This window comes from Camelus ferus, chromosome 3 (assembly GCF_009834535.1).
Source record: "Camelus ferus isolate YT-003-E chromosome 3, BCGSAC_Cfer_1.0, whole genome shotgun sequence".
Lineage (NCBI taxonomy): Eukaryota > Metazoa > Chordata > Mammalia > Artiodactyla > Camelidae > Camelus > Camelus ferus.
Window position 1 is genome coordinate 108,564,245 of NC_045698.1, and position 26,415 is coordinate 108,590,659.

Below are 26,415 nucleotides of genomic sequence, written 5' to 3' on the forward strand. Positions count from 1 at the left end.
CTCCCATCTTAAGGACATCCCTGGAAGGATACTCTGGTACCATTGTGCCGGTGATGAAGCCAGGAGACGACATGGGTGGCAGGAAGGGCTCTGAACGAGGAAACAGGAGAGCTGGGGTCCACGTCCAGCTGGGCCGCCTGGTCTCTGGATGACCATGGAGTACTCGTTCAGATCTCCTGCACCCTCCCCTTTACTCATCCATGACAATAAGGAGGCTGGAGAGATGACTCCCAGGACTCAACTGGCTCTAAGAACTCTGAGCATCTAATTTATTTAATCCTGTGGCCTAACCTACATCTTTCTGGTTGTAAGATGCTCATTCTTCTGCTCTGCCTTTAGTGGGGTTTGTGAGGAAGCAGTTGCCTTAGTTGAAAAAATGACCTCCTCTATATTGTGTTGAGTCAAGACGCGTGTGTGCCTGCCTCTCCAGCAGCCAGTCAGCTGCTCCTGAGAGCCTACTGCATGCTCTGGCCTGGGGCCGAGCTCTGGGGACAGTAAGACAAGGCAAGACCGGCCCTCAAGAAACTCCCTTCAGTCTCTACTGGGGGTGGGTGTCAGGTGGGGAGAACTAGCCACAAAACAAGCCAAAAAGTAAAACCAACATTCTGATCCTAAGATCAGCTATTCAAACTGATAACTTTCAAATTTTTGTTAATCACCTAGAATCACAAAAATGTATAGCTAGAAGAGACCTGAGAGATTACATCTCCCACCTTCCTTTACATTATAGATGAAGCAGCCGACCCAGAGTGGGCAGTGACTCACCCAGGGTCACATAGCAACTTAACAGCAGACCCCCATCCTGGGCTCCTCCTCCCGCCCCAGGCCTGTCCTATGGCCTGAGGGACCTTGGCTTGTATGCCCTGAGCTGCAGGGTTTCCACACACAGTCATGACCATTGTCTAACTATTTCACCCACTAGACCCCTCTCTTAAAATAGCCATGCAATTAGGGAGCAACTGTGTGCCCACAGTAGACTGAGTAAGACCCAAAGACATTCGGTCCTTGGAACCCAAGGTTGGAGGCTCAAATCTCTTCTGTTCTAACCACCAGCCTCCAGGACACACAGTGGGAGGGACCTGTGGTTCTGCTTGTGTTAGAGCTGGGATGTCTGTGAGTTAGGCTAGGAGGAATAAGCACATTATTCTAAAAATAATGGTAATACCAGTTATGATATACTCAGGACTCTCTCGCACAAGGTTCTGAACATATTTTACATGTCTGATCTCGTTGAATCCTCAGTATAACACTCTAAGGTAGCTGGTTTTATTAATTGTGCTTTATAAATGCAGAAACTGAGATTCAGAGATGTTTTAAAAATTTCCTGAAATGATACAGCTAGTTAGCGGTAAAGCTGGGACTCCAACCCCACCTACTTGCTACCTCACTCTGTATATGTAACTGCTCTGCTCTGAAGCCTTGAAGGCCCAGCCCAGGTGAGACACAAGAGCTGTGGCCCAGCCAGCAATGGCACATGGCCTTGGGTAACATCTGTTCACCCCCAACCCCGCTCCCCCTGCTGTAATTTCCCCAGCAGCAGAGTGAAGATAGCTGCCTGCCTGACATCCAGGGAACTGCTCAGAATATGAATGAGCCCACATCCTGGAAGCCCTCAGTGCCCCCAGAAGGAGGAAGCATTAAGGTGCGCAGAGTCAGCTTCTGGCTAGCAGAAAAGATTCAGCTCCCCAAGTCAGGCTCTTAGTATTTGAAGGTCATAAGCCCTTTGGCAATGTGACTTTAAAAAAAAAAAAAAAAAAAAAGCTTTGAACTCTTTCCCAGAAAAATGCATGCAAGTACATACATATATTTTTGTATTACCATGAGTTAGGGGGACCATAGACACTTTTGGAAGCCCAGCTCAGGACCTCAGATGAAGATTATCTGCCCTAAAGACCAATCCGCCCTCTTAGGCTTTGTGGTTGCAGGCTGGCAGCCAGTGATCACAGATAGCGAAGTGAAGCTTTACCCAGCAGTTTGCTAGATGAGGGCTGGGGTGGGGTGAGCAATAGTGGTGCAAGACACAGTCCCTGGCTTTTGGGACTCAAGACCCAGTTATGAAGGGGAGACAAGTTCCTAAAAAATAATAGCTATAGAGGCATGGATTAATGGATAACTAACATAGCCAGGCTCTCGGTGCTACGGACAGTCAGAGCAGAAGGCCATGACTCAGGAACGTGGATGCTGGCCGGGCCTCCTATAGCAATGAAACTGGGGCTTTTAAAAATGGTGACCAAATAATTTATCATCCAAACTGGGACACTTGAGAGTGAAAGCGAGAGCTAGTACCAATTATTCCAGGTAAGAGATGTACCCTGGAATGATCTCAAGCAAACTGAGATGGATGGTCATGTTACACCTTAAAAGAAGGGTGAATTTGAACAAAGAGGGATTCAGGTTTTGGAGGGTCTGGGTGATAATGTAAACGACACCCAGCAGGAGACTAGAGCGAGGGTGCTGGTGAGGACTTGTGGGCATCGGGCTTAGCTGTTAGGGAGTTAGGAAGAGAAGAGCTGGGTTCTCACCATGGCTCCACCAGGCACTATCTAGGGGATCCTGGGTTAATTAGTCAACTTCTCTGGCATTAATTTCCTCATCTCCTAAATGGATATAATCCTCTTAGCACTGCCTCCCTCACTGGTTTGTCACAAGGCACACAAAAAAAATTTTTTTGAAAAGGACGATATATAAGCTTCTTTGAACCTCAAGGCAACTGCATGAGATAGTTACAGCCAGGATTATTCATCCCATTGTCCAAGGGGAAAACTGGAAGTTCAGAGTGGTCCTAAGACTTGCCCTGGCTAAAACAACTGGAATGTGATCCACTGGGACCTAGTCCACAGGCTCTGATTTCCCATGTCAAGGCAGCCACAAAGAGGTTGTAGAAGCTCTGGTCCAGAGATCTCTGCTGCCTCTGCTGGGGATGGAGCTGGAGGAGTTGTCAGTGTTGATGGCTCAAGTACTAGAAACACCAACCAGCACTCCCCCAGCACCAAGCAAAAAGGAAAATGCTTCAGCCTCTCATGGGTGGCTGGCACCCAGTACCATTTACAGGAAATCCAAGGTTAATGCTCCATCTTTTACAGAGGGAGTCGGCAGGTGCCAGGACAGTGATGGAAGTTCCAGGAGGCAGGGACTAAAGGGAAATTCCAGGTCTCCCTCAGTCTGACCCCAGCTGCCCCAGCATGGCGGTGGGGCTGAGGAATGAGGACTCAGTCCTCATGGAAAGACAACAATTTTCTGATCTGTCCAAAGCATATGTTTCTGAGAAGCTTACTCCTCTGCCTGTGAGACTTGACTGTCCTCATAAATGGTTTGGAGCTAATCCATTCTCTTGACCTCTCCTTGCTCTGCAATCATAGAAAAATAGTTCTGGGACATCTTCTTTCCCAACTTTATTTATTTCAGTGTGTGTAAGTCTTGGCTTCTCCAACTAGACTGTAAGAGCTTTCAGCTACTTCAAGCCTCTCATGACTTCCTGTGAATCCTGAACCCAAGTGCCGTAGCTCTGAGTCTCAATAAGCCTATCGTAAAAGGAGCAAGATAATCTCTGCTTTTGCTCCTCACTGGGTTCCTGTGAACATCAAACATTGTGACAATGCAAGGGGCCCTTTGCTGCTGCTGATTTTTTTTTTGGAAACTGAGAAAGGCATGCAAAAATAACAGTGATAAGACCCTTAGTTCTGCTGAAAGAGTCCCCTGCTCTGAGACAACAACTTCTCAGACCCAAGGCCTCAATGTTAGATCTTCTTCGCTTCCATCCCTCTTACCCACTGTACACATCACAGTGGCAGTAGTAGTAATCATCATCATTACCATCATCATCAATATCAACATCGTTACTTAAATAACAGATACTCTCCACTGAACATTTATGTCCCAGACAATATGCTAAGCATGTCAGTTCCTTGAAGAGGAAACCGAGAAACAGATAGGCATGGTGACTTGTACATGGCCACATACTTAGGAATTAACACAGCGTGGCCTGGAAAATGCCCAGCTAGAGTAGTGGGTAGCACTAGTAGGCATGTAGAACACATGGCTTTGCTCATTTCTGTATCTTCCCTTAGAGCCTAGGACAGGAGCATTGTCCTCTAAGAGGCCACTTGGTATATTAAGTGAAGAAACCAGAATATATCAGAAGCTCTTGATTTTAGGCCTCCCTCAGACCCATGTAAGTCCTAAGTCTTGAGCAAATCACTTTACCTTCTACTTATGGTTTTCTCCCATGTAAGTGAAGATCCTAATCTCTAAACAGCCTATCTCAGAAGGTTCCTATGACTGGAGATGAAGTAATATATGTGAAAATGCTTCATGAACACGAAACACTTGGAAAATGATGGTAGTATTAATAACACTAATTAGTAACAATAAAAATAACAGCTGGCCTTTGTTGAAAACTCACCATGAGGCAAGCATTGATCAAAACATATCTCATTTCATCCTTAAAACAACCTTAAGACATAACTAACTCTAACTGGTCCCATTAATCAAATGAGGAAACTGAGTCATAGAGACATTATGCAACTTGCCATACCAATATGACATGATGATAATTAGTATGATATTTGAGATAAGAACCAAAAAGTAGAATCATTTGAATCATCAATGACACTTCTGGTTGGGCAGATCAGTCCACCACCCAGTCATCTATACATGTATCCCAATCTGTTTTTCCAAATGAGTCACATTAGCTGCTACTTAGCAAATCTATCCTGAACCTGAATGAATGTGAAACAAGAGGTGGGTGAGAAATGACCAAGGAGAGAGGAAAGTGAAGTTGCTGATGGATCAGCTCTCTTCTAATTCTTTGTAGCAGGACCTTGGCTTTGTTTTCTCTCTGAAAAGGAAAACCAGCCTGGACTTATCCAGAGCGAGAATTTCTCCATATTTCCTCTGACAGAGTGAAGACTTGTTGTAGAATTTGTTGTGTGCTCTGGGCCTATCATGGCCTCCCCACTGAGACTTCCAACCAGAAGGTGATGGGAGGGTCAGCCTGAGAGAAGAGACACACTCATCTATCCTTCCTTCCTCCCTCCGTCCCTCCCTTCCTTCTTTCCTTCCTTCCTTCCTCTCTCCCTTCCTCCCTTCTTTCCTTCCTCCCCACCTTCCTTCCTTCCTCCCTCTCTCTCTACTGCATACACCCCAGCTATTCTTATACCTTCTTAAGGCAGAGGGGCTGGTCACTATCAGAACATCATAAAGCCTTTTAAGTTATTTGAAGAGGGGGAAATAACGCTTGGTTACAAGGCCCTGTTTACATTGGTTATAGGTAGAGACTCATCTCACTGGCCTTAGGCCAGACTGATCTGAGGACACATGGTGGGACAGCATTGGAGAATGTGATTTCTTGTACCTGAGCCGATGATACACAGTCAGACTCATCCCCAACTTGAGGGTGGACCAATTTTATTGGTCACTTCCAGAGCCGCAGGCTTGGTCCTCAAAGTCTTGGATCCGCCATGTTGACCACTTGGCCTTCACTATGAGCTTGAAGATAGGAAGCCATGGAAGTTTAATCTGACTCATTTGTGGAGAAGAAATCCCATGTGTTGTATTTGGGGGGTTTCAATACAAATCTTGTTTCAGTCAGCTGAGACCTGTTTAATGCCCTACATGCTCTGGTCTTATCATAAAGGGTCTCATCAAGTGCTTTAAAGTTTGTACAGCACTTTCACATTTGCTGTGTCATTTAAGGTAGATGGGGCAGGAGTTTTGGAAACTAGAGGCTTAGAGAGGTGAATCATCCAAAGTCACTTGGCTTTTGAGAGGAAAGCTGGGGGTAAAATCCAGGTCTCCCAATTCTAGGCCTTTAGATTGCCAAGTATCGTATTTACTGGCCTCTCAAAGGAATTAAGAAACCATACTGAGGCATAGCCCAAGGCATCACAAGGCCAGCTTCTGCTCCTGGGCCTTCTGACTTACTAGGGATAGCACACCAGTCCCTTCCTCAGGGGGCTTCCTTCAGTTTCCACACCTGAAGATGTGTGTCTGAGGGGCAGTGGTGCTCATGGTGGTGGTCATGATAGGAGTGTGTGATTGGAGATGGCACAGAGATTTCCTATTAGGACTTACTTTGATCCACTGTTACTATTCACCTAAAGCAATGGGCACAAAAGTTTTCAGGATGAATCTCAGTTTAGTTGGAAATAGGACTGTGCTATAATAGTGATACCCACTACAGGCAAGGGAGGAGAGAGGTGTTTAGTATTGATGCTGCTCCAAGACCTCATCGCGTGTAACATTCTCAGGTTTCAGGTTTTCACTTCAGCAGAAAACAAATCAACAAACATGAAGAGCAACTTCAGAGTTCACTGTTCACCACCTGGCTTTGTTTTCCAGGTGAGGTTTGAAGGCTTGACAGGAAATGTGCAATTTAATGAGAAAGGCCGGCGGACCAACTACACCCTCCATGTAATCGAGATGAAGCATGACGGCATCCGAAAGGTAAAGGTCCCTTTGCTTCCATTCCACGGGGAGGAAGGGGCTGAGCAGAGGCTCAGGCCAGAGCCAAGGGCCTGGGGAGCCCCTCTTCCCGAACGGGCTCTCTTCGAAGAGACTGAGGCAATGAGGATTCTAGTCTCAGCTCTGCCACTAATCAGATGGGACTCTGGGCAAGTCAGTTCCTTCCTCTGAGAATCGATTCACTCATGTGCAAAATGGAGATTTAAAAAAATCTCTACCTTTGTCTCAGGGCGCTTGCAAAGATCCCAGGGATGGGAAAGTACTTTGAAAATACAAAGTAATAGATGTGCACAAAATACCACTGCTGTTCCGGAGGGATTCCAAAGTAAAAAGTTGAGAATGATGGTTACTGATGATGTTAACCGTCTTCTAATCCACCCTTGGCCATATCCATTCCATCCTCCACACAGAAGCAGGAGTGAAAAATAGTTTGTGTATAGGTATGTAATATCTAATGCATATGTGTATTAAAAATTTTAGGACATTCAAATCCTCGGGAAAAAACACTCAGAATTCTACCAGACTCTGTGTGCTCCCACCTCTGCCAATTTCTCTGACTTTGACCCTTGGACACTCACTTCCTTCCTCCCTCCCTCCACTCTTCATTCTGATCAACTTTCATTTCCTGGAATACACCATGTTCTCACCTCCCAGCCTTCATGCATGTTCCCTCTGCCTAGGACTCCCTGTAACCCACCTCCTTCTTGTGCCTGGCCAATTCCTCCTCAGCCTTCAGCACTCAGAGTAAATGCCACTCCCCAGAAAAGCCTTTCCTTGGCTCTCTTGTTCTGCCTCGTGGCAGCCTCTATTTTGCTGTCCACAATCTTCATCACACTCCTAGCTCCATGGGGTAGCCGGTGTAGCGGGTAAGAAGCATCGCATACAGAGTATAAAGCTAGTAGAGTCTCATGGATCGGAGCGTTAGCTCTGGAATCCTGGCATCATCACTTTCCAGTCTGTGATTCCGGACAAGTTCATCTGGTTCTTTGTGCCTTAAATGAGGGTCACCATGACAATGCCGATCTCATAGGCTCACTGAGAAGATTCAGTGATCTAACACGTGCAGCCATTCTGAGGGCTGGGCCTGGCATATCGAACATTAGGTCTTAATCTCTTAAACTTGATGTCCTCTATGCCTGTACTGTCAAGCACAGTTACCTCTGGCCATGGATGGCTATTTAAATTGAACTGTAAATGATTAAAATTTAAGAATCAGTCCCTTAGTTGCACTAGCCACCTGTCAAGTGCTCAACAGCCAGTCTGTCTGGTGGCTGCCACACTAGACAGCACAGATGTAGGTCATGTCCATCATCACAGCATGTTGTACTGAGCAGCTTTGCTGACGCTCTCCATCCCCACACTGTGTGGTTCATGGTGCTCTGAGTGTTTTGGTGAGAAACACCAGAATGTGGCAGAATGGTTACAAAGTCTCTGCTTTCCCCTCTACTGGGCACATGACCTTAAACAAGTTAGTTAGTCTCCACGGACCTCAGTTACATCATCCCCAAGTGGGGATAATGCCTGTTACCTCTCAGGGTTGCTGTCAGCCTTAAGTGAAACAAAGTCTGCTACCCGCTTGCCTATAGCAAGGGATTCCCAGAAGTAGCCCCTGGAATGTAGTGGACATTTAGCCCCTGTTTTGTCTACTTTAACTGCCTTCTTTGGGCCACAGAGATTTTTATGCCAGCCTGGAGTTGGAGTGAGTCAGGCTGTTCAAGCCCATGGAATGGATAAGCCAGCAAACAGAAATAACAGAGGAACCTTAAAATCCACTGGCAAATGGTTGTGCTTTAGTTTTCAGATCCTGGGGCTGTTATGCAACTTACCTTCCAATGACTAAATCCTTTCTTAGAATGTGGGCTTAAGCATCCTTTGTTTACAGGGAAACTTTCAGAAAATCAATTCCTCCACATCTGTGGCTTCAGGCTTTTTACTCAATCAGCCTCCTAACAAAACAATTTCTCAGCTTCACGGGTGACCTCGTGGTGCTGGTTGCAGTGAACTCTGCATGGCCTCACCTGATGTATGTAATAAAGAGATGCTGCTGCTGCTTGACTGGGGGCCCTGGGGACTCTCTCCGGATCTTTTGGCTCATATCCTGGCCACTGATCTGCCAACACACCTTCTGGGTATGGGGGTCCAATCTGACATCCTACTGAAAATTGTGTGCTCTAAGCATACATCCATCACACACTTCGGAGCTTCAAATGCCCAAGTGGCACTGGCCCCACTGACGCGAAATCCTCAGGAAATCCCATTCAGAGATTCCACTTCACCGTGGGGTGCTGATTTACAGATCTTTATCCAAATAAAACACCTTGTCAAATTCAAGTAGGAGCACAAATTCTGACAAGTGGCTGCCAAGAGAGAAGTGTAGGGAAAATTCTCCAAGGTCTTTCAGCAAGGGACCAGCATTGTTGTTTTAACCATCTTTGCCCATCACCATTGGTTCTATAGATATTTTTGGACTTGAAATGGACAAGTCTCATTGCAACTTGATGTGAGTCCCCCTGCCCTGCCCCAAGTTTCTCATCCCCAGCTCCAACTCAAGTATCACTGGAAAAAGAAAGACTGGGCAGGAAATAAGACTAAACTGACACAAAGTCCTACTGATGTCAAAAGTGATTTGAAGTCCCGACAAATTCACAGCCCTCCAGTCCACATGTCCTTTGAGACTTTTTCTTTGAGTTTTTGCTACCCAACTTTGGACATACTGAATCCTGTTAGATCTCCAAGATGGAGCTTTAACCCATCCACTTCTCTCCACTTCCTCGGCTCAAGCCTCCTTCCACACTTGCCTGCCAGTCACTAGTCCTGCCGGCCATGTTCTTGGCCCTCTACAAAGCCATTTTTCCAACATGAGAGCTGGGATCATCATTTTCAAATATTCATCAGGTTGTATCATTCCTCTGCTTAAAGCTTTTGGCTGGCTTCCTATTGTAGGTAAAATGCATTGTAACTCCTCACCTTGGCCTTCAGAACCCCAGGTGCTGCGTCCCTCTGACATCAGCTCCTGCTGCTCTTTCTCTAGCCCCTGACCCCACAGCTACCCTGACAGCTTTCTGCTCCTTTACCTGGTCTCTCAATCAATGTAGTTTCATGAGCGGTGTCTCTCCTTGTAATGCAAGTTCTGGCCCAAATGAAGCCACCGCAGAGAGGCGATCCCTGAGCAAGCTATCTAAAGCAGCCCCCACCCACCCAGCGCAATCCCATCATGCCATTCTGGTTTTATCACAGTCCTTACCCCTTCTGATATGTTCTTGTTGGTTTATTGATCTAGACTGGTGTTGGCGAACTTCAGCCTGTAGGCCCAATTTAGCCAAACGCCTGTTTTTGTCCAGCCCGTGAGCTAATGATTTTTACATTTTTAAATGGTTGAACTACATCAGAAGATGACTACTTCATGTCATGTGAAAAGTACATGAAATTAAAATTTCAGTGTCCATAAATAAAGTGGTTTTTTTAATCACAGCCAAACTCATTTGTTTAGGTATTGTCTATGGCTTCTGCACTGTAACAGCAGAGATGCGTAGCTGCAAAAGAGGCTGTCTGATCCACAAAGCCTAAAATATTTACTCTCCGTCTCTTCAAAGATAAACTTTGATGACCCCTGGTCTGGATAAATAACATTTACTTATTACTTATTGTCTTTCTTCCCCTCTTCTCCACCTTCTTGCCACTAAAATGTCCGCTCTCTACAAGCAGGGACCATAGTTGTGTTATTATATCTTCAGTGCCTCCAATATATTGACACATGGTAAGCAGATACAAACTAGTGGCTGTTCATTAAATGAATGGGCAGTGTATTGAATTTTGCTGGGCAACCAGGGAGCATACTACTCTGACCCATGTTTCCATAGATCTACCAACAAGTATGAAAAAAAAAAACGCTGGCAAATTTAATGAAATAACACCTCAAGCAGAACTCAGAAAAAGTCACACATATACTTATTATTCTAAGTTCCAATTCTTTAAGTGTGTTAGATAAGATAACCCTAAGTTTCCTTAACTAGGCATAGTAACAGATCAATTCTAAAATCTCAGCTGTTTAATGCAACAGAGGCTTAATTCTTGCTCATCCAGTAGCCACTTTTGGGGCTGGGGACTCTGGTTAAGACTCAGGCTTATGGAATTTCCACTGTCTGTTTGGGTCTTCCGTGGTGGAGTCAGGCGAGGAGATATGTGCACCACTTCTGCTGTGTTCCGCTGGCCAACCCAATCACCTGGCCCCCCTAGACACATGGCAGGCTGGGAAATGCAACTGCTGTCTAGATAACTGCTCCCCACCATACCTGCATGCTGTGGAAGGTTAACAAGAATCCTTGGTAGTCATCTGGTCTTTGGTGGTCTTTGCCACAACAGGCAACTTTTAAAAAAATTATTATAATGATCTCACTTTTAGAGGCCAGGGGTTGTGGCTTCAGAGGAAGCCTAGAGATACAAGTGTATAAATTTGATTTGATGACTCTGCAAGGTAGATCAATTGAATTTACTGTTCTGTGATCAGCTCCTTTTTAGACTTCATTCACTTAAAAAAAAAAATCTCCTCTATCATCTAGGTTCATTTCCTACATTCAAAGACTCTTCAGAGGTAGGTGGGAAATAGGAGATCAAAAATTATAGCTGGCCCCAGGAGAAGACCTCACTGTCAGAATTTTTAAATCCTCTCCTGAGCGGTGGGCTCCAATTTTGACCAAACTACTAGCTCTGATTTAATTTCAGATAGAATCAAAGTTTCTGTATATCCTCAGTAGAGAATCAAAGTGCTGTATAACAATCCAACCCATTTCTCTAAGAAAGGGAAATTTGCTCTCATCTCCGAAGTGCGATGTCTCTTCAAAAATCTTTGCCAGCTTTTTTTCGTCAGAATGTGGAACCAGATTTCTCAGCCTGCTAGCTGACATGAGGTGCAAGCTGGCATCACCCTGCTCTTCTGACTGGTGCTCTTATTTCTCTACAAAAGGGCTAGGAATAAAATGAGCTTGTTTATAACATTTAACTATTTCTCTAGCTTTTGATAGCAAAGGCACTATCTATAAGCCAAGTTATATAATAATTTTTATAAATACCAACTTAATATTAGAGCTATGATACTAGCTCTGAAGGATCACTATCCTTAAAAATTCAGGTCTCTTTCTAAGCCATGTAAATCTGGTCTACACAAACTTACCTTGATTTTCCCCTCTTTTTTCTCAAAGCAACCTGAGATTTTAGAGCGGCGTTTTGTGGGTTTTGCATCACTTATCCTAGGACATTCTGCACGTAAAGAGGGTTACACTGTCAAATGAGTTTGAGAAAAGCTCCATAAGGCATACTTCTTTTAGAGACTGGCAATGTTCAACAGCAAGTTGAAACTGAGATGTAGTGCAGTATAGAAGCCTGTTAGCCTCCAACGAGGCACTACCCTACTGAGGATCATTTTTTAGTTTAATGACAACTCACCATGAACCACACTCTGTGCTTACTGTTATTCGTGCGTTAACTCACTTGGCTATCCCAGCAACCCTGCGAGACAGGTACTCTTGTTGTAGCCATGTCATAGCATAGGAACTCAGGCCCACTGAGGTCAAGTAACTGGTGCCAGTCCACACACTTTGTAATTAGGAAAATATACCTTTTAAACCAGGTCTGTCTGATGCCGGAGACCAATCTCTCGACCCTCAAGCTCTCACTTTAAAAAATAATAACTATTACAACACAGTAGATGTTCAAGGACTTGGTTGCATGTCAAAGGAGGCAGTTTCCTTGATACTGATGGTTGAATAGTTTTGAGTAGGAACAACTAAACCTGTGACTAACCATGAAGAGGAGAGAAGAAAGAAAGGAGGGGAGGGATGGAAGGAAGAAAAGTGAGGAGGAAGGGGAAGGGGAGGGAATGAGAACACCTTAGCATCATCTATAGGAGAATAAATGACAATTACATTTGCCAGATCATCTCCCAAGTTTGTATTAATTATATTAAATAATTTTACCTTTGAGGTCTATGACCTGGCTCCTATGCCCTGCCATTAGTCTGCTATATATTCTATACAAGTTAGATCATTTGGTCTCCCCAAGCCTCAGTTTTCTCATCTGTAAAACAGGGGAAATAATCCCAAGTCTGTCTGTGCTGTCTGCATAGTATGAGGAGCAAAGAGTTAAGTGTTGTGAAAATAGTTTGGAAATCATTTTTTTAACATGCATCATGGTATACCACGACAATGGTCTTGAACATTAATTTTTCACCCAGAGGGCTCCTTGTGAAAACAAACTCTCAGTGGGAATCCCAATGAGTGAAACAGATGAAAAGCAGGGCTAACTGTTGAAACGGGGATGAGGAAACCAGAGCTTCCCCACCCGCTTCCCTGAGCCCTTGCCCACCTCTCAAGAAAGTGGTGAAGGGGCTCCTCAGTTGCCTGAGGGCCCCATGCAGCCCTGGCCTAGCAAAATGAGGGGCGAGAGACTGCATTCCCATCTTCAGCAAGACCTCTAGTCTCTGAGCCTCTGTTTCCCTCTCTGTAAAAGGAAGAGGTTGGCAGAAACGGTTCTTCAGACTTCTTCTGGCTCTGATATCCTGGAAATCTAAGTTTCTAGTTCTTGTGTCATTAGACAGAAGTGTCTCTTTCCAGGCTGACTAAAAGTGCCCCACACAGGCAACTTGGTGCACATGCCGGCATGAGGGCAAACTTTGACCCTGTGTCCTGAGACACAGCTGCCACCCCACCCCCAGGCCTCTGAACTGTCTCAGCATCAGTGGGGTCCTATGTCTCCACGTTGGAGACATTCATTTTCTCAACAAACGTTCCCTGGGCTGCTTCTCTGTGGAACAGTCTGCTCCCCTAAGAAAGGGGTCCCAGAATGAATAGACCTCCAGCTTTGTCCCTGAGGACACTGTGCAGAGATGGGGACAGGTGTGCCAACAGCTAGACCATGGGGCCAGTGACAACCAACACGAGGCGATCAGGGTTTGCTGGCAGCCTTGCGGAGCAGGCCCGACAATCGGCCTGCCTGCCACCGATCCTGGCTCCACGGCTTTCCTGTGGCCTTAGCAGAGCCACTTCACTTCCCCACAACCCAGTTTCTTCACATTTAAAATGGGAGTGATAATTAATTACCCACTTTCCAGGTTTTTGTCAGGATGAAAGAAGTTAAAACATAAAAAGCACTTAGAAGATTGCCTAAAACACAATAAGCACTCAATAGCTGTTAACTAAAATGAGTCCCAGCCCAGGGCCGGGCCCCTCTCAACAAGAACAGCATCATTGTGAAAAGCTGCCTCTGGAGACAGATGGCCAGGGTTCCAGGCCAAGTTCAGGCTCTTCTCTGCTGCGTCACCACCATCACCTTCCAAGTTAGCAAACTCTCCTAAGCCAGACAAAGGGGCACAAAAGCAATCAAACACAGCCTCTGACAGCCCAGGAGCACGGTCGGTGCTGGAGTTATTATTGTCGTTCACGGCAGCGAGATCGCAGGCAGAATTGTTTATTTCTACCCAAGGGGACTGGAAAAGACATCAAGGCAAAGGTGACATTTGAGTGGACCACTGGCCTGGGCCTTGGTTTTTGTGAACCTGGGATGAGTTCCGGCTGGAGACCGGCTCACCCCTCTGCACGTGTACTTCCATTCTCCTTCCTGTTTGCCCTTTACAACAGCCAGCGGAGGGACCACGGATCAGAACACAACTGTCTCAGATAGACAGAACAGACAGAGACAGAGATAGAGGTAGGGGTGTGTGTGTGTGTGTGTGCACGCGCGCGCTATGCCATTCTGCTCTTGGTAAACCTTCCATGACTCCTGTTGCCTTCAGGATACAGTCTAGACCACCTAGCCTGGACTTTGAATCCCTCTGCTAGCTAGAAACCCAAGTGCCCATGGCCCTTTGGGCTAAGCCTGTCCTCTACCCTGGACCCCGTGAACTCACACATCTGGGCAGATTCCTGCCTTCACATCTTGGCCCATGTTCTCTCTGACCTGAAAGGCTTGGGCCCACCCTGTCCATCCCTCATGACCTCAGTCCTCTCCTCCTGCTGTTTTGCCTGGCATAGGTTCCCATACTTGACTTCCGCTTCTCTGAGCTCCTTAGGTCCCCTCATCACGTAGGGGATGACATGCGTGTGTGTGTCATGTCTCCCCAAGCAGACTGGAGGGACCCTCAGAGCAAGGACTGTCTCTTAAGACTTCTTTATATCACTCTCAGCCCTGCCACACGACACCACGAATGTTTTAGCTCAGAGCTTTACACACAATAGGGATCCGATAAATATGCGCTGAAAGACCTTGGAAAAATGAGTCAGGATAAATAACCTACTCACTTTTAAAAAAAAATAACATAGTCAGCCAGTATTTTCAGGCACGGCCATATGCTCAGTATTATAATAGATTAAAAATAGGAAATAAGAGAAATAAATAAAGAATAAAATAACCATCACCTAGGAAGTTAAATCTAGCTGGAAAAATACAGTTAACCTAAAAAGAAAGCAAAAGGAATGTAAGGTTTAAATCATAAAGCTCCAACAACAGTTCAGAATGAGCTCAGGAAAAGAGAGGTTAACAGGCATCAGGGAAAGACGAGTTTGGCCTTGGGAACAACTTTAAGAAGTTAAATCTTCCTGGCCGGGCTTGACTTGCATCATCCAAAACAGTTTAGGTGCCTGAACAGTTAAACCCTCACCCCTCAGAAGGGGCAGTTTTCAGGCTTAGTGCCTCCTCACGAGGATTTTCATGGGGGTGGCGCTGGGAGGACCAGGAGGGCATCTTGCCTCTTGCTGTCATCATGCACCAAACCTTCAGAGCCCAGCGTGTCCAGTATTGCTGGTGTGATGCTCAGCTCCTCAACTCCCTGTCTGGTGTTGGCTGGGAGGCCCAGAGTGGGCAATTCCTGAGGAGCCTGGCTCACCTTCCAACCCCGTCTTCCTCTCATTCACAGATTGGATACTGGAATGAGGACGATAAGTTTGTCCCTGCAGCCACGGATTCTCAAGCCGGGGGTGATAATTCAAGTGTCCAGAATAGAACGTACATCGTCACTACAATCCTAGTGAGTACTCAGTCCTTTGTGGAGGTTATCTGGGATGTGAGTTAGACCAATACAAAGGTTTTCCCCGGGAGTGAGAGCTGGTTATTCTTGCCAAAACTGTGTGGTAGGTAGAAAGAGGGAGTAGAAAAAGGAGTGCCCTGGAAGTCAGAGGAACTTTTGCTCTCTGGTACTGCCATGATTTCACTCTGTGCCCTGAGACAAGTTGCATACCCCCCTTTGAGCCATTGTTTCCCCATACATAAAACAAAAAGGTGAAACTAAATTGTGGTGGTTCTAACTCTATCCATCCTCAGTATAAGCCATTTTCGAAGAAAGTCTGCTAAAGTCCAGCACCTAAAGTCGATATACGTAAAGCTGCAATGATTTTAAGTGACTGATCATGGGAAACCTGGAGCCAGTTTAAGGTCTGTTTCCCTAACACAGCACAGCCAGAGGTACCTCCAAAAATTACAAGAGCTCCTGGAACATAATTTGAAAAGCTGAGCACATCTCAATGAAACATTCTTATTTTAAGAGTTTGCTTCCTTAACCCAAGACGTTTTGTAATGAGGACTGCAGAAAGGCAGAAAGTCGACTTAGGAGCCAGAGAAATGTCTCCCAGTTAACCGATGCTGGAGACCTCCTCCTTTGCCATGCCAAAGGCTTCCCTCCCTGTGAGTTGAACCCAAACCCACATTCTGCGTCTCCCATTTCTCCACCAGGAAGATCCTTACGTGATGCTCAAGAAGAATGCCAACCAGTTTGAAGGCAATGACCGCTACGAGGGCTACTGTGTGGAGCTGGCGGCAGAGATTGCCAAGCACGTGGGCTACTCCTACCGTCTGGAGATCGTCAGTGATGGAAAATATGGAGCCCGCGATCCGGACACAAAGGCTTGGAATGGCATGGTGGGAGAGCTGGTCTATGGAGTAAGTTGGTGGGGAACTGGAGTCAGTGGCAGAGGGTTTGATGGGAAATCATGTGGTAGCTGGCTGTCCCTGCCCCTAGATGCCTACTGGACCCCATCCTGCGGTACTGTTGCTTCTGAAAAGATGAGTCAAAAATCCAAAGCCTTAAGACATATTTTTGTTCAAGTTCCTTCAGACAAACTCAGCTCAGTCTGCGACTTCGGCTGATCATCATCCAACAAAGGTGACAGTTAAGCTTGAAGACCAGTTTTCCCCAAGGCAGGCTGCTGAGTTGTCACTTCCCTGCTCAGTCGCTTATGGCTCTCTCAATATAAATTTCCTCCCTGGTGTTCGATGCATCCCGGATACAGCCAAGCTGTCTAGTCACTTGCCCTCTCCTGCACTTCCCATTTCAGTCAGACCACCCCAAGCCACCCTGTTCTGTAGAGGTCCCCCTTCCATTCTGCACCTCTAAAATCCTGCCTCTCCCTCCGAACCTGTACCAAACACTGCGCTTCCCAGGGTGTCATTTCTTTCTCCCCACAATAGTATGGACTCCCCTTATGAATTGTTCTTGCTTTCCCTGTTCTTTGATGGCTTACCCTGCCTTGTGTAATGGCTGTCTGTGTGTTAGGGAGAGGTCTACTCCATTTACCACACTTGAAATAAGACCATGCACAATTGCTATAAAATCTTCAATAAACTGAAGCATTTTGGAGAACACACTGAATGCCCTGAACTGTTTTAAGTATTGAAGGAACCACTGAGAAGTAAAAGTTTGATCCTTATCTCCAAGGATCTTAATATTTAACGGGGTAGGAAAGACAATGAAAGAGAATGGTAAAGATAGCAGAGAATCAAGGTTCAGGAAAAAGGCTAACATGAGTTTGTCTAGCCCTCAAGAAGGATGTGGAATTTGAAAAGTGGCCATATTCAAATAGAGAGAAAGCCAGCCCAAGAATTTTTCAAGTATTAACTGTGGAATGGTGATGGAAGTAAGGTGCGAAAGGAGACTGAGAAAACACTGATAATATTTGTAGAGGGCTTGGGTTGGGTAGTCAGGGATACGTTTGAGTTAAAAAATGACAAGGGAAAGAGTGTGGATTGATTGCACTGGAAGAGCATGAAGGTACTTGAGTAGGGGAGCAACAAAAGGCAATGGAAGAAGAATGCTGCTGTCCCGTGCAGGAAAGGGACCACCATAGCTTCACTCACAGAAACTGAAGAGTCCAGGCTGGGTCTCCGAGCTGAAGCATATACCAAGTTGATACTGAGTTCTGGTCAGGATGAAGCAACTATTTAGGGGCTTTTAAAATCTCATTCTCAGACCAAGGCAATAATGTCATGATGGTCATGAGAGCCACACAAGGGAATTCAAAGAAGAAAGAGATGGAATAAATAAAGTCCTTTCTAGGAAGGTGGCTTTTGAGGTGACCTGGGAAGATCATCCCCCCCTGAGAAGGGGGACGTTCTTCTATGCTTTATCCTCCTTCGACTGCCTCTGGTGTTGGAAAGTTTCACTGATGCAAGATAGAGATCTGGATGGTTAACGTTGCATCTGGAGGCTGGTTTCCATGGGAACCTCCACCAAGCTCTTAAGGTCATACCCATGGCAACTGCTCTGAACTTTTCACCTCCACCAGCATTCATCTTCACCTTCACCCCCATGTAATACATTTCCCTTAGTAAAAGGCCTGTGATATGGGCAGAACAATGGTATGATTATCCCGGGGGCAAGCCCCCCAGCAGCCAGCTATCAGTCATGGGTCCCTGACGCATCAGTGACAAACCAGAATTGCCTCTGAATGCCTCAGCTGCCAGCCCTCCTCCAGCCCCTCCCCTCCCCCAGACCTATCCCTCTGCCCAGTAAAAACTGTATTCTGAAGACTCCATGATGGGCCCAAATGGATGCCTTCTCTTGATTTTCGGTTTGGCTTTCCTTCTCTGCTCCCCTGAGGAAGAACAGAGGAATCTGGGGAAGCTTCTCTCAGCCACAAATGACCAGCAAGTTCAGAAAAAATTTCACTTGGAAGCCTCCAGATTTCTCCTTTCTGTGCCTTTTAAATCAGCGAAGTCAATCAGGGTCTCTCTCATCTGCTTTTCCCTCCCCCTTGCTCTTATTTTCATAACAACCCCAGAAGGTGGATATGATCATTTTCCACATATTATAGATGAGGACACTGAGGCCCAGGAAGACTAGGCAGGTTGGCAAAGGACATGCAGCAGAGTTGGAACATGCGGCCCTGGCTCTCACACTGCAGGCTGGGACACCACATCCGAGCACTGGACTGTAAGGCTCGTATTAACTAGCGGCGAGAACAACAGTGTCTGTTTTCTCAGATGCCGGACCCTGCAGATGAAGTTTCTGTTCCTTGAATGGGTATGGCTTTGTATCCGAATTACACTGACTTTCTGGCCTGCCCTTTGTCTCAGTGAATCAGAAAGAGAGTGAACTTTGGAGGCAGACAGCTGGATTTGAATTTCAACACTGCCAGGTTACTGGCTGCATGGCTCCTATAAGCCATTGAATTCCTCCCAGGGTCACCCTTGCAAAAACAGGGAACATGAATCCTTCATCCCACGGCTGGGGTGAGGATTATTTCCCCACACAGTGCCTGGCTCAGAGTGCATTTCCATCCTTGATAGTTTTCTTCCCTCTTTGCTTTTACCCCCTGTATCAAAACTGATCACTGCTTTCCCAAAATTGTTTCTAGACATATTTTTCTTTCAGGATCTCCTAGGGCAGTGGTTCTCCAAGTGGGATGCCTGGACTTGCAGCATCAGCATCACCTGGGAACTGATTAGAAATGTGAATCCCCAGGCCTCCCCAGACCCACTGATCTGGAAACTCTACTGTCTGTGGTTTAGAAAGCCCCCAAGGTGCTTCTGATATACTACGTGCTCAAGTTTGGGAGCCACTGTCATAAGATGTCAGTTTAAGAAAATAACTTTGAGCACCTGTGAAATGCCCACAGTTCACGGTCCTCTCACGTATTTGAATTCTTTTGACTCTCACAAAACACTCCTGTCAAATAGATGAGCAAAAATTATTATGCCTTAAAAAAAAAAAAGAAATTGATATCCAAGAGGATAGCTATCTCACTTGAGGCCACACGGACAGCAAAGCATCCAGGTCTACTTTCCCTGATTAGAGTTGCCCAAGACTGATCCTGCAGCAATCCGGGAACTTCCTCAGGCGCTGAAAATCTACTCCTGGGACCCCTCAGTCAACATCGAACAAGCTACCACACTCCTGCTTTGTACAAACCACCTTCTCTCTCTGGACCTGAGTTTCTTACCTGCAAAGTGAGGTCCACTGAACTTAGCATCTCCCACTGGTGGGCATCCTACGCCTATGGTCAGGGATCCATGGCCAAATAATTTTGGAAACACTATGCATACCTACCCCTCTTGGAAATTCTCAGCACATAATTTTCTTTACAAGATTCTGAGAAGTCCTGCCTCAAAGTAGCCTGCTTAAAATCATGTTTATTTTCATGTCATACTTATGAACATCCTTCTAAAAATAATGTTCCATGGGATAAATCTTGGAACTGCTAAAATGAACCAAGCACTGTGATGATGTGGTTTTGTGATTTTTTTTTTCCAGTCCACAGTCCCTTTTATTAACTCACATCAGGAGGCATAAAACAAGTCCATTCAATTCCCTTTATGACTTTCAAAGCTGGGCAGCATCCACCCAATTTCTGGGTAACTTGTGGTCACTGCCTCTAAGTCATTTCCATTACTTTTCTCCTCCCATTCCTCTTCTACCTATGTTAGGTTACAGAGAAAAGGGTAGATATCTCCTCCTTGGCAATGGCTTGTAAGTGTTTGTAAAAAGTATCAAGATTTATGCAGTGGGTGTTAGGAAAAAAAAATAGAATTACTATGAAATACACACTTGATCCCACAGTGCTTTATGGAAAGTTTCTTTCTGTAAGTGAGAAACTTAAGTCATTCTGAAGCCAAGCTTTCTATTCCACTTAAAACACCTTCTCAAAAAATCCCAGCCATCGGGAGTAACCAGAGGAAATCTCTCCAAAGCAACACCAGCCAGCAGTTGGGCAGGGCCCGGGTCTGCACAGCATCTGTCCCAGCTTCACATCTGGGCTGTGATGCAGCACCGTAAGACAAAGCCATCTATCTCGGACGGACTTGCACAGACCTGTCTCTCATTTCAGAAATGAACATTATGACATCTGTTCACGGAATCATGTTCAATTTCCAGGACCTATTGATCTCAGGCCAGCAGAACAGTGGATTTTTATAGCTTAGATGCCATGCTTCTGCTGTGAGGTAGAGGTAGGAAAGACAGAAGAGCGAGGCTGGTGATTCCACATGATGGATGCCCAAAGATGAACATTCCTTGCAACTACTATATGTTTTTCTACATGACTTTTAAAAACGAAATTATTTGTGCACTTCTTAGTGGTCTCCCTGCAAAAAAAAAAAATATATATATATATATATATATATCTGTGACACGGCTTCACTTTCTCTCTGCCAGGCCTTGAGTCATGTGAGTCCCTCCTCTGGGAGTGTGTTCTGTGCTGGAGCAACCTGTCAAAATCCTACCCCCGCTTCAATGCCAAACTTACATGTCACCTTTTGGATGACATGGTCCCTGATCTCCCCAGCCAGTATTAATTCCTTCCTGATCTCCTGCAGCATTTTGTATCTCTAAATAGCATGTATCAAGCATACCCTGTAGATTGGAAAAGTTGTGTGTGTGTGTGTGTGTGTGTGTGTGTGTATACCAATCTCTCCCACTAGTTTGTAATTCCCTGACTGTAGAGACCACAGTGTACCATCCAGCCTAGGGCTTGCACATAACAAGTACCCAATAAATGTTTATTGAGTTAAACTTGCCTTCACTACCTTGTTAGCCAAGGCTGTCTTGGTTGTAGACAAAATAAACTCAACTCAAACTGACTTAGGCAAACAGAAGGGTTGGTTCATGCTCCTGGGGACAAACAAGAGCCTGTTGACACATGTCTCTAGGCAGTTGAGGGTAAGCCCTGAATTTAGGGTGGCCCGAATTATTTCATCATGGATAGCTTCTGCACCTCTCACTCTGACTCTCAGGGCCACTGCTCATTAAAGAGTCTCAGGTCCTATGCCATCCTTGAAGGAATTGTTCTGGCCAGGGGAGTGGAGTCCATCAATGGCCAGACCTGGGTGATGTGCTTCACCCTGTAACCAGGGTGATGGGCCTCATTTGAACCAGGAGGACTGAGAGTGGGGCAGAGGTAGTTCTTCTTCCAGAGGAAGGAGGTATGGCTGCTGCTAGGCAGGCAAAAAAAAGAACAGATGTTACAACAGCTCTTCCAGTAAGGTGAGGAAGACACCTCTAATGATTAAAACTGTCAAACAATGGGATAATCCCTCCCATAAGATACTGAGCTGGTCATCCATTTATCATAAACATTTTATAGCGAGTTGGACAGGTTGGACTTCTAAGGAGCTTTACAACTCTCACATCCTTTAAGATACAAAAGAATATGCATAGCGAAGAGAAAAACAAGAGAAGAGAGCTGCTGAGCTCAAGAGCATTTTTTCTTCTCTTCCTTTTTTTTTTTTTTTTTTTTGCAGAGAGCAGATGTGGCTGTGGCTCCTTTAACTATCACCTTGGTCCGGGAAGAGGTGATAGACTTCTCCAAGCCATTTATGAGTCTGGGGATCTCCATTATGATCAAAAAGCCACAGAAGTCCAAGCCGGGGGTCTTCTCCTTCCTGGATCCCCTGGCTTATGAGATTTGGATGTGCATTGTCTTTGCCTACATTGGAGTAAGTGTCGTCCTTTTCCTGGTCAGCCGCTTCAGCCCCTATGAATGGCACAGTGAAGAGTTTGAGGAAGGGCGGGACCAGACAACCAGTGACCAGTCCAATGAGTTTGGGATATTCAACAGCCTGTGGTTCTCCCTGGGAGCCTTCATGCAGCAAGGATGCGACATTTCTCCCAGGTCAGTCAGCTCTACTCAATTCCTTTGCTCAATGCTGTATTTTCTCTTGGAAAAAACAAATAGTGGAAAGGATGGGGATTATCTCCAGATTTTTATTGGATGCAGTTTTTCAACTACACTTTACTGTTAAATGTCCATTGCATGCTGTGGATTATCTGGACATATCCTGTGTCTGGGTGATGTGCTCTGTCAAGATGAACAGGCATAGTCACGACTCTAACATCCTGTAGCTGAAAGGTGCAGAGAAAGGAGGCGGGATCTTACAGGTACCATTAGCATTTATTGAGCACCTACCATATGCTAAGCAAGTTTTGGGTCCTCTGTGTGCCTTATCTCATCAAATCTTTGCAGAAGCACAAAGTGGGACTCACATTACATCTCCTTTTACAAATGAGGAGCCATAGAAATGTAGAATATCTTTCCAGGGCTCCGTAGCTTGTAGCCAGGTGGGTTGAAATTCAGACCACCATCCTGTACCACCTCTGAGTGGTCGAAGGAGCACTGAATTATGAGTGTGTTCTCGCTCTGGCTCTAGCACTCTGGGTGGCTCTGGGCAAGTCACCTGACCCTTGTAGATCTCAGTTTCTCCATCTTTAATGGATAAAGAGTTCTTCTTTTCTTGGTTCTGAGTTAAGAGCTTGGAAATAGTCGAGTTCCCATGGTGGTATAAATTTGTTTCCTGTGGTTCAAAAATGAAGTTTCTTGGAAGTGCCTCCAATGTCATATTGTGAGTCCTGGGGTGACAAAGTCAGTGAGGTTTCAGCCCCGACATGGGACATGGGTAGCTCCATTTTTTCCTGTTTTACATATTGGACTTGTGAATACAATTTCTTTTGAGAAATGGATTCTGAAGGTAAGAAGGAAAGGAAAGGGGAAGGAAAAGTAGAAAGGAGGGGGGAAAAGAGAAATTTGAAAGCCACTGACCTATACCAAGTCCCACATTTGAGGACCCCCTTTCTGTCTCTGCGTGTAATGTTCTTTCAGCTATATTCTGGAATTTTCATAGCACAAATCCCCTCCAACTGACCTGATAAATAAGTGCTGACTGTGTTTCCCTTTAGTTGCTTAATGTCTATGCACTGTTTCATCAGTAGGCGGACCCTTGTAGCTTACCAAGCTTGTAAAGCACGCAGGGAGGCAAGGCTTAGAATTTGGCTGCCATGGATAGATCTGCACACACTCTCACTTTCCAGGGGCATGAGTGCATGAATACCAAGGAAGGCCTCACAGACATGTGCTGGAGGCATCCTGACCACCCATCTGCTTTGCATTTGGATGTCAACGAGGACCAATGTTCCTAAGTGGCAATGGAACAAAATCTTCCCTCAGGGCTCATTTTTGCCTGCTGTATAATTTAGAATGTCTCATCGTTCACCATGATAATCTTGTTTTTCTTTAAATAAGAAGACAGTCGGGGGGTTGCGTGGGAGAGGAGGTGTGAGACTAGACGCTTGGCCACTCCTGGCAAACACATGGCGAAGAGTAGATAAAACCAAGCAGGGGAAGGGCTTGCTAAAAATAAGTCAGGCCAGCGGACAAACAGTGGGAAGAGATCATTCTTCACTAGTCAGTGTGGTAGGCCATCAAAACACACATGCATCTTAAAAGGCCTGTGGGCTTGATTTTTCTCCATTATGTCCTTCATGAGTGGACATCTTGCCTCCCGATGGCACCCTTGCGGTCTGACCGCAGGGTGTGTTTTCACTCCCCACCATTCCCCCTGCAGTCTCAAGTCAGCGGCCCACGAGCTGACTCTCTGCCAGGCATGTTCTTATTTGATCCGAAGTTTGGCAGTGGTTGTCCACAACTGAGGGACAGCTGCCCCCTTGTGCTGATGCCAATACTCCCCACTTTTCAGCACAGCCCCCAGCGGACCACCTTCATTCCTCTGTGACTCAGCTGGCCCCTGGGAGTATGTGAGTTTGTGACTTCTGGCTACAGAAGGAGTTTCAAACTGTGTTCCTGGGACTTCTGTGGGTTGCACCAGGGTATCTCAGGAACTCATGCTGAGGTGAAGATGAGACCGAACAGGAAAGTACCCAGCCTCCTTCCTCCCCATTTTTATGAAACAACTCTGCTTTATGCATCTGTATTTCACTGGTAAAATGGGAAACAACCTCAGATATCATTGTGAGGTTTAAAAGAGACTGACATATAAAGAACTCATAACGCAGTATCAGCCAGCATATAGGAAAGAATAAAATAGATGCTATTTTTAATTATTTTATCAATTTTCGATATTGGACTTCCGCTAAACTTCACTAGAAGAAAGGGTGCCACCGCTCACACTGATTTACAAGTCACTAGACTTCTCTCTCCTGGGGAAGTCCATGGACAAATCAGAGCAGCAGTTCACCCCTGAGACCAGCAATGTCCAGATTCCTGAGGGCCCTCCCTCCTGGGAACTGGGAGGAAGGACTTGTTGTTTTGGATTTAAAGGTCTGACAGGCATAGGGAGGAGTCAACCTGCCAGAATAAGGAGTGTTATTCACTTGAGTTGGACTCTTGTTTATCAGGCCTACCCCAGCCAAGTCCAGAGCTCAGGGTCCTGCAGGAACCCCCTTAAGAGTCAGAATATGCATCACGATGTTTCTTGGGGATATATGCTAAAGAGAAAAGGCACACCCTTCATCTCACTAGGGCCAGACTAAAACACAGGAATGCTAAAACAGCGATGAGAGCCAGGACCGCGCGGACAACTGCAAACACCAACAGAAGTGTGTTTACATTACTTTTGTTGTTGTTTACGTATTTTCTGATGAAGTCAACGTGTTTCATGAGTGTCTGATGTGCACAGCACTGTGTTAGACACACTAGGGTCACTGCAGGAGGTACTTTTAAGGGGCTTTTTCTATGCAAACAGTCTTTTAAATGAGCTTCAATTAATTGTTCTTGCAATTTCCTAACAAAATTTATCGTAAATCTTCACTAATTGAGAATTTGGGGGGCTAAGTTCCATCTGAATTGCATGTATTTGCATGCATATGCAAGTAGCTTTATCTTTTTCTACTCTCTTCAAAGTTTATATTAATGTCTATTAAACAGAGGTCAACAAAATGTGGCCAAACATGGTTGTCTGCAAGTAACACAATAATCTGACCACAGTAACATGATCAGAGAGTTCTCTTTCTTACACGATAAGGAAAGTGGGCAGACCGTGGCTCATGGTTCAGTGAAATCCGGATCTGCTGTTCCGTGGTTCCCCCAGGTGGACGTGGCCTTTTCTCGTGGGCACAGGATGGCGGCTCCCAGATGTGGTGACCATGTTCGAGCAGCAAGAAGAGGAAGAAGTGTTGCAGCTAGCTCTGTCTCTTTGCATCAGGAAAACAAAAACTTAGCAGAATACTCCCCACCCCATAGTGGCGGAAGTCTGCTCCTATCTCATTAGTGAGAACAGTGGCCCCTGATCACTGCTAGCAGCAAGGAAGGCGGGGAGGCAAGAATTTAGGTTTTCTAGCCTCTCAGGTAGAATGGACACTGGGGAGTCAACCAGCAGCACTGGCCCTAGTGCGTAAGGTCGATGTTTTCTACACCAGCACCATGAATAGGTAAGATAATCTCGACTTAGCACCTTCAGTGATGTACGCCAGGAAACACTACTGGTTTGCTTTAAGAGCTTCTTCCCTCCTCCCTTTAAAATGTTTGTATGAGAAACCTATTTTAACATTCAAAGTTAAAATTCAATTGATCTGTGATCACAAACTACAACTTTTTTTCATTACGTTGATGGTGAGATAAAAATGTCATCTATGAATTACATTTGTATGCCTTTTTCTCGTGCCCAAAGACCTATTTTTAATAGATATTTTAGATTTCCATAGGCAGGAACATTTTGAGAAGGGATGTATTAAAGGAAGGACAAAAATTGTCCCAGGCAAAATTTATCTTCTGTTCTCCCAGCTTTCCTTTCTGTAGTTTTCCTCCCATTTGTGGCCAATGCCATTCATTTATTCAGCAGATAATCACCTGTCAAGTGCAGCACATGGTGCTCGGTGCCGAGGCTATGAAGATATACTCATGATGGAGCACGAGGGGGGTGGGAATCTTTGCTTCAAGGAGCTGGCAAGTACAGGGGTGTAAGACA

The 26,415-nt window shown here is 45.5% G+C and overlaps 1 protein-coding gene across 5 annotated transcripts in view; it reads left to right on the forward strand.

Moving 5' to 3' along the window:
- The window catches only part of GRIA1 (glutamate ionotropic receptor AMPA type subunit 1), a 289,206-nt gene that overhangs the window by 182,879 nt on the left and 79,912 nt on the right, over positions 1-26,415 (forward strand). For all 5 annotated transcript variants that reach the window (XR_004318833.1, XM_006194867.3, XM_006194866.3 and 2 more), the window contains 4 exons: positions 6,340-6,444; positions 15,368-15,478; positions 16,180-16,386; positions 21,961-22,331. Coding sequence is in view for 4 of the 5 variants with exons in the window: in XM_006194867.3 (XP_006194929.1) it covers positions 6,340-6,444; positions 15,368-15,478; positions 16,180-16,386; positions 21,961-22,331 (794 nt within the window). In the remaining variant the exon portion in view is untranslated. The remainder of the gene's footprint in view (positions 1-6,339; positions 6,445-15,367; positions 15,479-16,179; positions 16,387-21,960; positions 22,332-26,415) is intronic.